Consider the following 16,783-nt stretch of genomic DNA (forward strand, 5'->3'; position numbering starts at 1 on the left):
ACTGTGCATTGACTTGAATTCGTTTTGGACTTCGGGACTGTGAAGAGACCGTTGGTGGCATGTCTTGTGGGGTATGTATGGGTGTCTGAGCTGAATGTTATTTGATTATGCAGACAATCTGCAATTTTCTTCACAGTAATATTTCTCATAACTAAAAGAGAATCAGTTAATCTCTCATCAACCTTCAACAAGTATATATAAATCTTTATTTTAACAGGGAAAACAGACTGAGACCTAGATCTCTTTTACGGCTGTGCCCTGTGTAAACATGTTGACATGTACAGTTTTAGACATACAGACAAGAACATTTCAAAACATACACAATTCAACAGAAACAATCACAGACAACATCATATTGATCCTCCATAAACATTTTAAAATGGGCAAGGGACACCAGAGTGTCTAACTTAAGTTGGATCTGCAGTTTGTTCCATAAATAAGGTGCAAAGGAACTGAAGGCAGTCCTACCCAACTCTGTGGAGACCGCAGGAGTCTCTAATGTAATCCACATCTGTGATCTGGTTTTAAAATTAGTACATCTTGTGGAAATTAATGATGATATATATGGAGGTAGTTTTAAAAGAAGTGCTTTATAAATAAACAAGAGAGCATGTTGCTCTCGCCTCACAGATAGAGAGACCCAACCCACATGTTGATATAGGATACAGTGATGAGTTCTGTAACTATCACCCGTGATAAACCTGAGTGCACAATGGTAAATAGCATCCAGTGGTTTTAATGTGTTTGCCGATGCATGCATATAGATAATATCACCATAATCTAAAACGGACATAAAAGTAGCCTGCACAATTTTTTTCCTATTTACAGAGGACAGACAAGCCCTGTTTCTGTAAAGGAATCCTATCTTGAATTTGAGCTTTTTTCCCAATTCAGTAACATGTTTTTTAAAAGAAAGCCTATCATCTAACCATACCCCTAAGTATTTATATGCAGAGACCTTATTGATTTGAGTACCATCCAAGCTAGTGATTACAAACGTGTTTCTAACTGGGAGTTTAGACCTAGAAAAAAACATGACATTTGTTTTCTTAGCGTTTAAAACAAGTTTAAGCTGTAAAAGAGACCCCTGTAGTATCCTAAAATCAGACTCCAACTGCATTAAAGCTTGGTCCGCTGTTGGAGCAATAGAGTACATAACTGTGTCATCTGCATATAAATGGAATTTACAATATCTGACATCATCACCAATGTTGTTTATATAAAGTGAGAACAATAGTGGGCCAATTATTGAACCCTGAGGGACCCCTTTAAGTAACTGTAAGGGGTCAGACTTGACCCCATCGACCATGACGGCTTGAGTTCTATCTTTAAGATAGTCATAAAACCATCGGCAGGCATCAGTGCCCAGTCCTATAGATGACAGCTTACTCAAAAGGATAGCATGGTCTACAGTGTCAAAAGCTTTTGACAAATCTACAAACAACGCAGCACAGTGCTTTCTATCGTCTAAGGCATTTGCAATATCATTTACAACAAGCATAGTGGCCGATGTGGTACTGTGTTTAGATCTAAAACCAGATTGATTGGTACTAAGAATACTGTTAGCAGAAAGAAAAGATTGTAACTGTTTGTTGACTATAGATTCTAGAATCTTTACCAGACAAGGGAGCCTAGAGATGGGTCGATAGTTATCCAAATCACTACCGTCACCTCCCTTATGTAATGGCAGAACAAAAGCTGCTTTCCACACCTTAGGGATATTTCCTGTGCTTAATGTTAGATTAAAAATGTGTGTTACTGGACCAGCAAAAATAGGTGCAGCACACTTAAGTAAGTACGGGTCTAAATTGTCAGCGCCTAAGGATTTCTTAGTATCAATGGCACACAGGGCAATTAGAACCTCTGCTTCAGTTATTTTCTGGAAACTAAAAACAGGGTTACCATTTTTCAGAGTAACGGTTGAAAAGCAAGACGAAAAATCAACTAACTGGCCAGTACCACAAAGTCCACTTTTCCTTTCAAATAAAAAACCAGCAGAGATGAAATGCTTATTAAAAGCATCACAAATATCATTTTTTTCAGTTAGAATACAGAAGTCTGAGGTAATTTGTTTAGGAAGAGAAACAGCAGAATTCCCCCGTTTCAGTGAATTAACGGTTTTCCAGAATTTTGCAGGATCTCCTGCAGAATCTGTCATAGCATTAAGGAAGTAATTTGATTTTGCCTTTTTGACAGCTGCAGTACATTTATTTCTCAATTGCCTAAAAAACAGCCAATCAGCTGGAGTACCTGTTTTCCTCGCCAAGGCCCAGGCCCGATTCTTTTGCAGGAAAAGACCTGACAATTCAGGAGAGAACCAAGAACTGGTTCGGTTTCTTACTCTGTGATTCTTAAGCGGGGCATGTTTATCAGACATAGAGGTAACAATAGAAGAGAAAAAAGCAAGGGCTAAAACCGGGTCCAGAAAGCAGCAAGTGGATAAAAGCTCAGAGTGATATAAGTCAAGGATAAAAGCTTGCTGTGAGAAATGTTTATAATTTCTCTTAGAGATTATACAGGGATCAGAGTGTTTCAGCCTGGTATCTCTAATACAAGCAATAGGGCAGTGGTCACTGATATCATTTGCAAAAACCCCACTGGCTGTGTATTTATGGGGGGTATTTGTTAGAATAATGTCTAGTAGAGTGGATTTTACTGGGTTCTTAAAGTTGGGACGGGTTGGTTTAGTTATCAGCTGAGTTAGATTTAGCTCAGTACAAATGCCTTTTAATTTATCGGATACTGGTGAGAGCCAATCCAGGTTAAAATCTCCCAAAATCAGTAATTCAGAGTTTGCATAATTCGACAGTATATCAGATAATTTGCATAGAGTACAAGGAGGAGCTGAGGGGGGGCGATATACCCCTGCTAGAGTTAAATGAGCATTATTACCAAGTACCACGTTTAAAACTAGACATTCATATTGCTTTGAGACAGAGGTTGATATGGACACAGAAACATTTAAGCAGCATTTAACATAAATCGCAATACCACCACCTCTACCAACTCTATCAGTTCTATAAATATTGTATCCAATCAACTGAACATCTGAATCTGGCACAGAATCACACAGCCACGATTCAGATACAAATCAGAACGTCAACATTTGATTGTGAGACCAAAATTTCAATAAAGTCCAACCTTTGGATCAGGCTTCTAGCATTCAAATGAATTATTCCAATACCATTGCTACGGGAATTCATATCAGATGGAGTATCCAAGGTAGCACCTGAAGCTGCACTAGATGAGCAATAAACCATTTGAGCTATTGACAGAGCTCAATTTTATGGGGACAAGATTACTACTAACAATACCTCTCTGCATGTGAGTAGTATTCGCAATACGGTGATTGGACAATAAACTAGGAATTGCAGAAGGGTTGTTAACTGTAGTTTGTTCCATATTTGCAATTGAGGAACTAATTAATGAAACTGGGAGAGGAGCATTGAACATAGTCTGATAGGGGAGCGTACAATCCCAAAAGTCAACCCCCGAGAATACACAACGTCAGGTATCAAAGGCTCTACATGAGGCAAGAGTAAGAGACATGTTGGTGGAGAGGATGCTGGAGCCATACCTGTTAAGATGTAAATTGTCCCGAAGAAATAGACCTGGTCGGTCTGTAAAAGCTGCAAAGTTATCCACAAAAGGAATTCTCATCGTGCAGCAGTATCCCTTAAGCCAGGTGTGTAATTGGCGTATACGACTAAAAACCATATCCGTGTAGCGTGGGGATGGAAATGGACCGGAAACAACACACTGCTTCCCAGATTCCAGCAGCGTATTTATCAATGTTTTAAAATCGTCTCTCAATTTCTCTGACTGCTGGAGTTTAATGTCATTTGACCCAACATGGACAATGACAGTTGAAGCGGCGGAGTGCTTGCTAATAAGTAGCGGTAGCATGGAATCTAGGTCAGAGATCCTAGCGCCAGGGTAGCAGAAGGTCTCAGCTTTCCGGATTGAAACGTTTCGGACCATGGATGAACCCACCACGAGAACGGAAGGACTACAGATGGGTTTATTGGGTAAATGACGGGGCCTCTCCCGGGTGATCTGCCTCCTAGCAGGTTGAGGGGGGCTAGCAGCTGAGACTGACGACCTAGTGGCAGGCAAGGAGCGCAGATGAGTGTGCTTGGGCACTTCCACCTGAGAGTGAGATGGCAGCAGTAGAGATGAAGCGGAGGGACCCTGTACAGTATGATTGGAATGCACTTCCAGGTCTTCCAGGACCTTGAATCTCCTCCCCAATTGTAGCACCTCCGAAACATTTGATGGATTCCGTTTCCTGGAGTGCTTTCCTCCCCGGACAGCAATCCAGGCATCCTGAGGCGGAGTAGAAGGGGTGGAACAGACCAGGCCCTTCGGTTTAGCTCCTAGTCTGGGCCATGGCTCATTTAAGGGAACCGAATGGAGTTTCACAGTTACAGGCTCCCCAGAAGTGGAGGTGCCGAGCCAGGGGCAGGTGACGTCGTCGATTTTGGAGGTGGTTTGTATAACCATGGAGTCCAGGAGTTCTTCGTCCTCCTTGATCTGGCGCAAGACAGATACTCTCCCCTCCAGCTCAGCGACTCTCTGGCTCAGGTACTGGCAGGTGGTACATCCAGGGGCGAGCGAAGCCATGAGAGACAGGTGGGTTTGGGCCCGGAGGCTAGCAGTTAGCAGTTTGTTTTTAGCCTAAAGCCAGCTTTTTGCCGAACTTTTCCAGAGAGAAAAAACACTTTCCATCCACCGTGGAGCGAGATTCCGGGACAAGAGAGAGTGGTCCTAGCTGGTAAAAGTTAACCGCGATGCGGAATCCATGCAAAAACACGTTCGGTATTTATGATTAACAAAGATTGGTTATGTTTTAGTTAAAAATAACAAACCGAGTTTTTCCAGCATACAGTGTTCAGAAGCGCACTCTGATGACGTCGACGTTAGACGCGAACGAGGTGAGAAGTAAAGACTGGTATACATGTTGATGATGTTAGCTCTATATGTGCAGTTAAGGGCAAGGCGTGTGCTCTATTTTGAGCCAGCTGCAGCTTTGCTAGGTCATTGTTTATGGTCATATTACCGGACAGTAATCAAGATGGGACAAGACCAGAGCCTGAACGACTAGTACAAATCAAACTTTATTTATACAGCACATTGCACATTTCAGACATGGAATGCAACGCAATGTGCTTCACAGGTAAAACATAAAAACGGAAATATTTACTACACAATAAGAGGATAAAAAGTAAAAGAATAACAAAAACTGAGTGACTAAAAAGCACTCTAAGGAAAAGCAAAGCTAAAAATGTGTGTTTTATGATCTCTTTTAAATATGTCCACAGTTTCAGCCCACCGAGGATCTCTGGCAGGCTGTTCCATAGGATGGGGGCATAGTAACTAAAGGCTTCCTCTTAAAAACCAATAGAAGAATCTTAAAATGTATTTCTAAAACTCACAGGCAGCCAGTGCAGAGACCTTAAAACCAGTGTTATGTGTGCTCTCTGTCTGGTCTTGGTCAGTACCAGTGCTGCAGCATTCTGTATGTTTTGCAGTTGACCAATGGCTTTCTTAGGTAGACCAGACAGGAGAGCACTACAGTAGTCAAGCCTGCTTATAATAAAAGCATGGAGGAGTCTCTCTGTATCAGCCTGAGAGAGAAATGGCCACGCCTTGGCAATGTTCCTCAGGTGGTAGTATTTTCTCTGAGTTATGTTCACCATGGGTCACAAAAAAACTCAACCTGTCAAATAGGTCCTGAACCAATTTATAATTGGACCGGAGAGGCCAACCCACCTCTCCAGTCTGTCCAGAGGACATCATGGTCAACAGTGTTGAATGCAGCACCTAAATCCAAGAGTACAAGGACGGAGAGCTGTTTGGCATCTGTGTTAGCGCTAAGATCATTTACCACCTTAACTAAGGCTGTCTCTGTGCTGTAGTGGGCACGAAAACCAGATTGGAATTTTTCTAAAATACGGTTGGCACTTGACGATACACAACTTTACATTTGTGTCACCAGAGGATTTTAGCTACACAGATAAATTATTAGACTGAATTTGTGATTTAAATACTTGTATTTCTCACAACTTCCTCCAGCTAAATCAAGACAAGGCCAAAGTACTTATTGTTGGCGCCAAACCACAGAGAGAATCTGGCCGCATATTTTAATTAACGTGGAATAAAGATAAAACACCAGATAAAAAGCTAGGTGTTATTTTAGCTTTTAGCAGTTTGAAAACCAATTCCTCCAGAATTTTGCTTAAGAATGGAAGGTTGGAGACTGGCTGAAAATTGCTAAGAGCTGAAGAATCTAGATTACTCTTCTTCAGAAGGGGTTTCACCATAGCAGTTTTTAGTGCAGTGGGGAAAGTACCTGTGAACAGGGAGTGAGTAACAATAGCTTGCACTTCTTTAGATATGAAATGTAAAAAACTGTTTTGAAAAAGGTGGTGGGGATAGGATCAAGAAGGCAGGTAGAAGGCTTAAATTGTGATATCACTTTCCTGAGCATGTCTGTGTCAACCAGGGAAAATAAATCCATAGTGCCTTTGTGTGGTAGGCTAGGGCACATGTCAAACTTCTCATCAGGTCTTGCTTGACGATAACAAACATTAGGCTGGGTATCTTATCTCTGAAATATGCCGCAAACTCATCACATTTAGATGTGGAGGGAAGTTCACAGGTTTGCTTGCGGGGGTAGGATTAAATCAGGCCATCAATGGTTGAGAAGATCACTCTCTAAATATTCTGATTATTAGTGATCAAGTTAGAAAACGAGCGTGTCTGGAATTTCTAATTGCCTTGTTATACATGCCAAGTTGATTTGTCTCAAACACATAACCTCTTTTTATAAAATACATACCCCTCCCCATCTTCACAACAACTTTGTCAATATGACTTGCCCATGATAATTGACCATCCAGTGTTATACGTACTGTGCGTAGGAGTTTAGCTTCCTCAACTTGCTCAATGGTCACACCCTTTATGTACAACTCCAGTTAAGGTTTAGGCCTTAGAGAATGTTTTGAACCAAATACAATGCTTTTAGTTTTAGATGTATTTAAGACCAGTTTATTATTATTCACTCATTCTAAAACTGACAATCCTTTTTTTCCTTTTTGTGAGCTCACCGGCTTTGGGTGCTGACATGTAGAGTGTGGAATTGTCCTGACGGACACCGCATTGTACATATATGATGTTAATGAAGCTTCCATTGAAGAACACTCTCTGGGTTATAATGGATAACTAACTGTCCAACCATGTGATGGCAAGTGATGTAAAGCCAAAGTGAGTTTCTTCAATAACAATTTATGATCAATAACATCAAAGGCTGCACTGAAATCTAACAATACAGCTTCAACTATCATCTTATTATCCATTTATTTTAACCAATCATCTGTCATCGGAGTCAGTGCAGTACAAGTTGAGTGCTTTTCTCTATATACATGCTGAAAGTCAGTAGTTAATTTGTTCTCTGAAAAATAGCATTGTATTTGGTGAAACACAATTCTCTCCACCAGTTTACTAAGATCAGGCAGCAAACTGATTGGGTAGCTGTTAGTCAGCAACGGGTGCTTTAGTATTTTTAGGCAGTGGAACTCCTTTCTGACACTGAAGGGGGCTGCAAAAAGCCTGTTTTATCTCAAAGTGTGAGTCTCAGAGTATTGCTGCAACACTCCAGAGAGGGACTAATAAATGAACTTGGAGGATTGAGTTGTAACATGTTGTACCATGTCCTGTCCTGAATCTGACAAGTCCTTGTGGTCACAGTATGAGTCCCATGTTAGTACAGGCTGACAGGCTGTACTGACCTTCTCTTCCCATTTGAGTTCCTTCGGGACCTCCTTGTGCTATAATCTATGTGTACTGTACAGTTAGTCATTAAGAACAAGCATGTCATTTTATGTACTTGGTAAAATTAGAAACTCCATCCATTTCAGTGCCTAAGTATTTTGTCAAGAGGGCCATTTGATTCTGCTTAAGGCTCTGGACTGTTGGTTTAGATAAAATGTTCATATATGAAGATAATAGAATTACAAAAAAGAAATCTCACTAAAATTACTGTCCTCTTGGACCTACTGTACAGTGTTCTAAAGCCAACTAATTGGCTGTACACCTTAGTAAGGACACACCTGGTCTTGGTATACTCTTAGTGTCCTGGTGTCCCATTGGTCAGTAGCCAGCAGATTTGCCCTGCTTCCTGGCATCTGACACGGCTGCGATGCATCCGTCCTCCTTGGCCACAGCATTGACCACGTTGAAGAAGTATGGGTAGTCTGTCACTCTGTGTCCAATGACCTTCAGGGCCTCTATCACAGACTGAGAGCAGACAGACAGTCAGGCTAAAAAAAAGCACCACTCACCGTCCCTTACTCATTCCACTTTAAAATCATGATTTGACTGTATGTCTCTCAAAATGGTCACTGCTCTCAGGCAGCCATTACAATCAAACCAATATTAGCTATATAAAAAATAAAAATAAAATATATATATATATATATATATATATATACACACATCACTTTGTCATCACTCAACAGCCAATTGCAGTGACCTTGGCTGTCATTGATTTACTGAAAGGATAAGAACAGAGGAATTACCTTATCAAAGCCATGCTCAAACTTCACATTGTTGTTGCCATCGACGAACACTATAGGAGCAGCAATGGCATCTTTCAAACTCATCCCCAACCAAAGGTGGTTCATTATGGACTGAAAGGAGAGAGATTTGATGAGGCTCTATGTATCCTTTTCTAAAAAAAACTTTTTTTGCTGGGTTGAGAAGGAACGGTGAGACATGTGGTAGAAATTGGTTAAGACACCTGAATGAACACTCACCAGGGCCATGGCGGTCGTGATCATGCTACCCCCTGATCCCCCAATTACAAGGGTCTTTTTCCCAGAGCTGGAGCTCAGTATAGCTGGAGCCATTGAAGAGGGAGGCTGTTCACCTGTGAGGAATGAGACAATGTAATTTACACAGATATCACCCATAGACTTATATAAGATATCACCCCATGAAGACCAGTTAAAGGTTAGACAAGTAGTCCTAAGTGATACATTAATTTAAAACGGTTACTAAATTGAAAAGTTTCTATATACCTGCACTCAATCTCTCTGCTCTAAAACAGAAGTCAGCCAGCTCGTTGTTGAGGATGATGCCTGTTCTACTGGAGTAAATCCCTGCACCAAAACTGGAGAGAAAAAAGACTCTTAGCCTAGAGAAAAGAGTACACAACTCCAAAACCTGCAGTTTTAGCTGGTTTGTTTGCTGTTGAGACATCGGTCATATTACTATTTAGAAGGAGACTGTGTGTTAATACATTAGACAGTGTTCTATTGAGAGGGATTTACTATTCCGCATCTCAGTGAGGGTAGAGGCTCACATTTGGTTGATGGTACTTGTGACAGAGACTGCAGATCCATCTTCAGCCAGGACTGACACGTGTGTGGTCCCAAAGCGGTCAGGGGAAGGTGTTATGTTGTAGTAGGAGTCATTATAGGTACGGTCTTCACTGATCAATTGCCTGATCCGATCAGCAAAGTCAGAGTCCACCATATACGATGCATCCTACATTTAAAAAAAGTATGATTTCACATATTAGTGTGTAAAAGTACAGAATACACGTATAAACTTTTTTAAATCATATTACTCCAGTGCTAGCCTCCCTACACTGGCTTCCTGTTAAAGCAAGGGCTGATTTCAAGGTTTTACTGCTAACCTACAAAGCATTACATGGGCTTGCTCCTACCTATCTTTCCGATTTGGTCCTGCCGTACATACCTACACATACTCTACGGTCACAAGACGCAGGCCTCCTAATTGTCCCTAGAATTTCTAAGCAAACAGCTGGAGGCAGGGCTTTCTCCTAAAGAGCTCCATTGTTATGGAATGGTCTGCCTACCCATGTGAGAGACGCAGACTCGGTCTCAACCTTTAAGTCTTTACTGAAGACTCATCTCTTCAGTAGGTCATATAATTGAGTGTAGTCTGGCCCAGGAGTGTGAAGGTGAATGGAAAGGCTCTGGAGCAACGGACCGCCCTTGCTGTCTCTGCCTGGCCGGTTCCCCTCTCTCCACTGGGATTCTCTGCCTCTAACCCTATTACAGGGGCTGAGTCACTGGCTTACTGGTGCTCTTCCATGCCGTCCCTAGGAGGGGTGCGTCACTTGAGTGGGTTGAGTCGCTGATGTGGTCTTCCTGTCTGGGTTGGCGCCCCCCCTTGGGTTGTGCCGTGGCTATACTTTTAGATCTTTGTGGGCTATACTCGGCCTTGTCTCAGGATGGTAATTTGGTGGTTGGAGATATCCCTCTAGTGGTGTGGGGGCTGTGCTTTGGCAAAGTGGGTGGGGTTATATCCTGCCTGTTTGGCCCTGTCCGGGGGTATCATCAGATGGGGCCACAGTGTCTCCTGACCCCTCCTGTCTCAGCCTCCAGTATTTATGCTGCAGTAGTTTATGTGTCGGGGGGCTAGGGTCAGTCTGTTATATCTGGAGTATTTCTCCTGTCTTATCCGGTGTCCTGTGTGAATTTAAGTATGCTCTCTCTAATTCTCTCTTTCTCTCTCTCGGAGGACCTGAGCCCTAGGACCATGCCTCAGGACTACCTGGCATGATTACTCCTTGCTGTCCCCAGTCCACCTGGCCGTGCTGCTGCTCCAGTTTCAACTGTTCTGCCTGCGGCTATGGAACCCTGACCTGTTCACCGGACGTGCTACCTGTCCCAGACCTGCTGTTTTCAACTCTCTAGAGACAGCAGGAGCAGTAGAGATACTCTCAATGATCGGCTATGAAAAGCCAACTGACATTTACTCCTGAGGTGCTGACTTGTTGCACCCTCGACAACTTCTGTGATTATTATTATTTGACTATGCTGGTCATTTATGAACATTTTAACATCTTGGCCATGTTCTGTTATAATCTCCACCCGGCACAGCCAGAGGAGGACTGGCCACCCCTCATAGCCTGGTTCCTCTCTAGGTTTCTTCCTAGGTTTTGGCCTTTCTAGGGAGTTTTTCCTAGCCACCGAGCTTCTACACCTGCATTGCTTGCTGTTTGGGGTTTTAGGCTGGGTTTCTGTACAGCACTTTGATATATCAGCTGATGTAAGAAGGGCTATATAAATAAATGTGATTTGATTTAGAGAGGCAGTTCTCTTCGATCCTTACTTTTTTAGTGTTGAAAACAGGATCGTGACCGCTCCTCCTCTGTCCGTTAGCAAATTTAGCTGCCTCTATGTAGCAGTGATAGGTCAGGACCTTCTGGTCCTCCTCCATGGACCTGGGGGTGAAATGGAACCCTGGGAAAGGTCACAAACAGCCAGTCAAATCTCCACAACCTGGAGAAGGTACATTTTGGAACTTTCCAATGATTGTGCGCTACCATGATGACACACCATCAACACACTTTGAACATAATGGTTACAAAGCAATAGTTCTAAATTGTAGATATAGCTGTAGCTGTTGCCTGACTTGATTTGGAGAAAGTGTTAACACATTAGGTACCTTTAACAAGGTTGAGGATGAAGGCGAGCATGACTCCCCCTGCAGGAGGTGGAGGGATGTGCATCTGGTAATCTCCAAGAGGAACAGTCCAGGCATCCTCCACTCTGACTCTGAATGACTTCAGATCCTCCATGGTAAGGGTCCCACCTAAAATGGGGAGCAAAGTATGTCCATCCATGTTAGCAATCCTTACACGGACAAGAAAATATAACAATCTGGAGTTTTCATTAAAATGTTTTTTTAATTTTTATAATGGTTTTCCCTCTACATTTCTCCCAATCTTTCTCTCCCACCCTCTCTCTCATTTACACAAATAAATATTGCTCCCACCTGCTGCTTTTACGTCTTGAATCAAGTCAAGTCCAATTTGGCCAGTGTAAAAGGCATCTACACCTTGTTCTGCAATGGTTTCCATGGTTTCCGCCAGTTTAGGGAACTTCAATGTGTCTCCTATGCCCAGCACCGTCTTGTTCTTGTGGCAGAACACCTCACTGGAAGAGGGGCATGTCTTTAATATACCATACCAACCATAAACAGAAAAAAGACCATGCATTTATCATACAGTGGTATCTGGATGTTATGTGACTTATTTTATTTTTTACTTTAGTTTATTTAGTAAATATTTTCTTAACTATATTTCTTGAACTGCATTGTTGGTTAAGGGCTTTTAAGTAAGCATGTCACGCACGGTAAGGTCTACTACGCCTGTTGTATTCGGCGCATGTGAGAAATAAAATGTGATTAGATTTTTTATTGGATTACAGTGATAGAACAGAACATTTGCAACTGTCAAACATTAGATCTCTGTAATTTCATTCATATCTCCATTCTCAAATTATCCCTGAGTATATGTGAATCCCCCTCTCCATCTGCTGGGGTGCCAAGGGCACATTCCCCACACATCTCCTGTGCTACTGCTCACACTTCTGTTCTGTAAGAGGAGGAAGAGGAGAGAGCGGAGGAGAGGAGCCGAGACGAGGAAACGCCTCTGCAGTCTGTGTCTGCAGTCTGTATTCAGGAAAGCCTCTGCAGTCTGTGTCTGCAGTCTGTATTCAGGAAAGCCTCTGCAGTCTGTGTCTGCCGCACAGGATGTCAGTGGCACCTTAATTGAGGAGGATGGGCTTGTGGTAATGGCTAGAGTGGAATAAGTAGAATGGTATCAAATACATCAAACACATGGTTTCCAGCCATTATTATGAGCCGTCCTCCCCTCAGCAGCCTCCACTGGTCTACAGTCTGTACTCAGGAAAGCCTCTGCAGTCTGTCTGTGTATAATACCGCACAACCATACGGATGAGAACTTGGTCTGAGCCCACAGACTACAGTGGAGGTGTCTAAACGAGTTTATTAGCTTCATGCTAGGATAATAGGACTGGATATCTGGACTTTCTGACTGAAAAGTCCTCAGATACATGTACTTCATGCACTATTAACAACTTTGCTGACCTGACATTTGGACAAATGCAGTTTTAGCGTCTTTCTTTATATATATTATTCTTACTTGTATTTATTCAGGGGAGCCCAATTGAGACCAAAGTCTCATTCATAATGGTGTCCTAAGTACAAACATTTTCACAATCAATACAATTTACATAAAAAATGAAACAAGAAAAAAACTACAAGGTACAATTACAAATAAACCACTACAATCAATCGAAACAAGTGCAATCCTCAATGACTTAATTTAACACCCGAGTCCTTAGAGTATGAAAACGAATGTACACATTTGAGTTCCTGTCTGTAAGTGTGAGTGAGATCTCTTACTACCAGAGTGATGTTGCTTTCACCAGGTTTCCTATGAGTGTGATGTTAAGGAGGTATCCCAGGAAGGGTGGCAGAGGAAATCCTTCTCTGGCCAGTCTAATGGTGGGCTCAAACAGCTTGGCCCAGGGCAGCTTCCCATACATTCTGTGAACCACCTCATACCCACGCAACTCTCCAGGAACGCCAATCCACTGACTACCTGCCAGGGTCCACACAAGCAAAAAGAGATGTTAAAGCTTCCACACACCGTACTGAATGTGGATTTAGCGTGTGTCTGCCGATCATTCAGCGTGCTGTGTTTTAGGGACCACCTGCTGTAAACGTCCGACTGCCAACATTTTCACGCAATGATACATGTAAAATCATGCACACTCGGTAAACAAATTAGCGCTGGCACTCTGTTCAGAGGTGCTAAGTACTCCCGGTCAGCAAACACTACTGGACTGTATGGGCCCTAACACACAAGCAAAAAGAGAGGTGTGACATCATGCCACATTCCAGGACAGAAAGGAAGACTAGACATGAAAGGGTTAGTGTTTGGTGTTGTAGTTTGCTGACATTTGATGTTGGAACGGCTAAAAGGCATTACTCTTTTAGCTGTCTGAGTTATTTGAATAAAAAAAATATGTTAATTGTTGTCATACAATGTACACACATTCATACTGTATATGGATCCATCCATCCATCCATCCATCCATCCATCCATCCATCCATCCATCCAGCCATCCATTTATTGTCAGGTCTAACTACCTGTGATAAATGTGACAGATGTGGGACAGCCCTTCAGCAGATCAGCTTTGAATGACTGTGGAACAGTCTCTCTCGAACTGAAGGTTTTCACCGTGCCTGAGGATAGATAAAGAGATGCATAGGTTATACAATTCCACCACAAACCTTATTGGCCAAACCCCACAGTAAAGTACCACAAAAGCAAAGACTATAAAAAAACAGACTCACCAGTTTCGTCCCTAACAGTGAATATGGACCCTCCTCCCAGGCCCATGCTCTGAGGGTTGACCAGTGAGGTGCACAACAGAGCTGCAATGGCGCCATCTACTGCCGATCCTCCTTGTTGCAGTATATCTCTGGAAACAGCCCACATTACAGCAGAGGTTCTCAAACTTTTTTGTTGGCAATTGACCCCATTTGGATTTAAAAAATGTTTTGCGACCCCACCATGTAAAAGAAAAACTTGATGTAATCAACAGCCAATGTTCACTTTTTTATTTTGGTCCTTGACAGTCTATTACAAATCAGTCTGACAGTACTTTCAAATCTGAAGTAAGTATGGTTTGAAGTGACTAAAATGCACCAGAAAGGTATTGGGAAGTTCAGAAGATCATCAGGCAATAATTGTGTATGATCATCTGTGTAGAAAAGCAAAAGCTCAGCTACAACTAAAGAAATGTGTATCTGAATGAAAGTGAGCAGAGACTTTTTCCTATTTCTCCAGTTTAGCCTTTTGCCTCCAGCACCTTCACCAATCAGCTCTCGATGTGCGGTAGACTCTGCCTACTATACACAATCCTAAAAGAATAACTTCCCTTCAAGTGCTAATAAAGGGCTTTCAAAGGATAGGGTCAAAAAATATATATATTAAAATATTATGACACAGGTATTAAAAGCCTTGTGTCCTTTCTCCTTTAGTCTCTTTGTTAAACAACAACAGAGACAGTAGGGGGATCTAAGAGGCCATGGTGTCAACACAAAGCTTGCTTCGTTTGTACACCCTGCAGAAATGTCCCATCACATAAAAGTAGGTCCAACTTTAATTGTGCTTACATCCTTTCTCCTCCAGTCGGGTGGTGTAGGCATGTTGGGTCATCTGGACCTCTACACTCTTAGAAGAAAAGGTGCTATCTAGAACCTAAAAGGGTTCTTCGGCTGTCACCATAGGAGAACCCTTTTTGGTTCCATGTGGAACCCTTTTCACAGAGGGTCCTGCCTGGAACCATAAAAGTTTCTCGAATGGGGACAGCTGAAGAAGTGAAGTGTCTTCATGCCTCATTTATTGCGAAAAATAAGAGATTTTCACATAACTTCACACGACTGAACAAGTAAGTGCATTGCTGATGAGTGACAACTCTTGGCAGAAGATAGGGGAAATAGATGACCTATAACACAGAGAAGCAAGCTGATCTGTGCGCGCTACCGGTTCCGCTAACAAAGCTGAAGATTTTCTGTTGAGGTACATGTTTTTGCTGGGGGAGCTGACTATTAGCCATGCTTGCTAGGGGTTATATCAATATTTATTATCAAGTAATAAAAGGAAAGCTATAGATCTGATCAGTCACAGTTGAATCAAGTAACTTGGGTTCAATACAATTAATAGTTCTGTATAATCGCTATGATAGCCAATCAAATCTCCTAAACTGCGTACTATTTGGTAGTCTATGCTACCTACAGTTTTTAATCTATCTGCACGTTGGCTACAAGTTGAAAATGAATAGCCTACACAGTCTAAATCACTGCAGTAAAGAGTGTTCTTTCCCTGTTAAAATAACAATTATATTGTCCATGATAAGGCACGCAGCTTGAACCTAGAGAGACCAGTTGAACTTGGCCATTTTGGTAAAATAACACCAAACAACACCTGTTCAACCAGACTACCAAATCCATGTATCATAGGTAGCCCATTAGAGTAGTGAAACTTTAGATAACATGTTTTAAATAAATTATAATTTATTATAACTAGCTGTACGATCTAGGCGACCGTATTTGACTTTACCTGCCAATGTCCGAGCAAAGTTTAGAGTCCGCAGAAACCGCCGCGTGCTTGTACGTGTCCTCGGGGCATCCTTGGTGGATAAATACGCCGAAGGCTAGTATGCAGAGACAGATGGATATTATAGCACCAAATAAACCGATACAGAGACAGCAACCAACCTGCCATGGCTTATATTTGGACATGCTTTCAAGAGAAAAACTTTTCCAAGAATACTATTCTCCGCTGGGCAGAAAGTGTTGTCCCGTCCCAAGAGCTCACGGCTTAGTAGTCAATGAGCCTTCATACTCCGCCTCCACCCCACTCGATCAAATTGTTGCATTTCTGAAGTAAAAGTGAACGTTGTTTCCCCTTGAGCCATGCCAGATATATACTGAACAAAAATATAAACGCAACATGTAAAGTGTTGGTCCCATGTTTCATGAGCTGAAATAAAGGATCCCAGAAATGTTCCATATGCACAAAAAGCTTATTTCTCTCAAATGCTGTGCTCAAATTCTTTGCATCCCTGTTATTGATTTTTTTCTCCTTTGGACAGATAATCCATCCTCCTGAAAGGTGTGGCATATGAAGAAGCTGATTAAACAACCTGATCATTACACAGGTACACCTTGTGCTGGGGACAGTAAAAGGCCACTCTAAAATGTGCAGTTTTGTCACACAACACAATGCCACAGATGTGTCAAGTTATGAGGGAGCTTGCAGGTGGCATGCTGATTGCAGGAATGTCCACCAGAGCTGTTACCAGATAATGTAATGTTAATTTCTCTACCATAAGCCGCCTCCAATGTAATTTTAGAGAATTTGGCAGTA

The 16,783-nt window shown here is 42.1% G+C and overlaps 1 protein-coding gene across 1 annotated transcript; it reads right to left on the reverse strand.

Annotated features, from left to right (window-relative positions):
* Nucleotides 1-7,407: 7,407 nt before the first annotated feature.
* On the reverse strand, nt 7,408-16,155 carry LOC120044244 (glutathione hydrolase 5 proenzyme-like). Its single transcript, XM_038988849.1, has 12 exons — nt 15,974-16,155; nt 14,203-14,330; nt 13,996-14,091; nt 13,249-13,444; nt 11,812-11,972; nt 11,482-11,628; nt 11,146-11,276; nt 9,365-9,549; nt 9,081-9,172; nt 8,817-8,929; nt 8,580-8,690; nt 7,408-8,298 (listed from the first exon to the last, which is right to left on the reverse strand). The coding sequence occupies exons 1-12, from the start codon at nt 16,153-16,155 to the stop codon at nt 8,152-8,154; spliced, it is 1,689 nt and encodes a 562-aa protein (XP_038844777.1). The 3' UTR covers nt 7,408-8,151.
* Between the last annotated feature and the right edge of the window lie 628 nt (nt 16,156-16,783).

The sequence above is a fragment of the Salvelinus namaycush genome, chromosome 3 (assembly GCF_016432855.1).
Source record: "Salvelinus namaycush isolate Seneca chromosome 3, SaNama_1.0, whole genome shotgun sequence".
Taxonomy (NCBI): Eukaryota; Metazoa; Chordata; class Actinopteri; order Salmoniformes; family Salmonidae; genus Salvelinus; species Salvelinus namaycush.

Bases quoted from the DNA above. Each gene is read 5' to 3' on its own strand.
- LOC120044244 (XM_038988849.1), bottom strand. From the start codon at position 16,155: ATGTCCAAATATAAGCCATGGCAGGTTGGTTGCTGTCTCTGTATCGGT. The intron at 14,331-15,973 runs GTAAAGTCAAAT...GGCTGTTTCCAG, and splicing joins CTTTGCTCGGACATTGGCAG to AGATATACTGCAACAAGGAG. The intron at 14,092-14,202 runs GTGAGTCTGTTT...ATCTATCCTCAG, and splicing joins CACTGTTAGGGACGAAACTG to GCACGGTGAAAACCTTCAGT.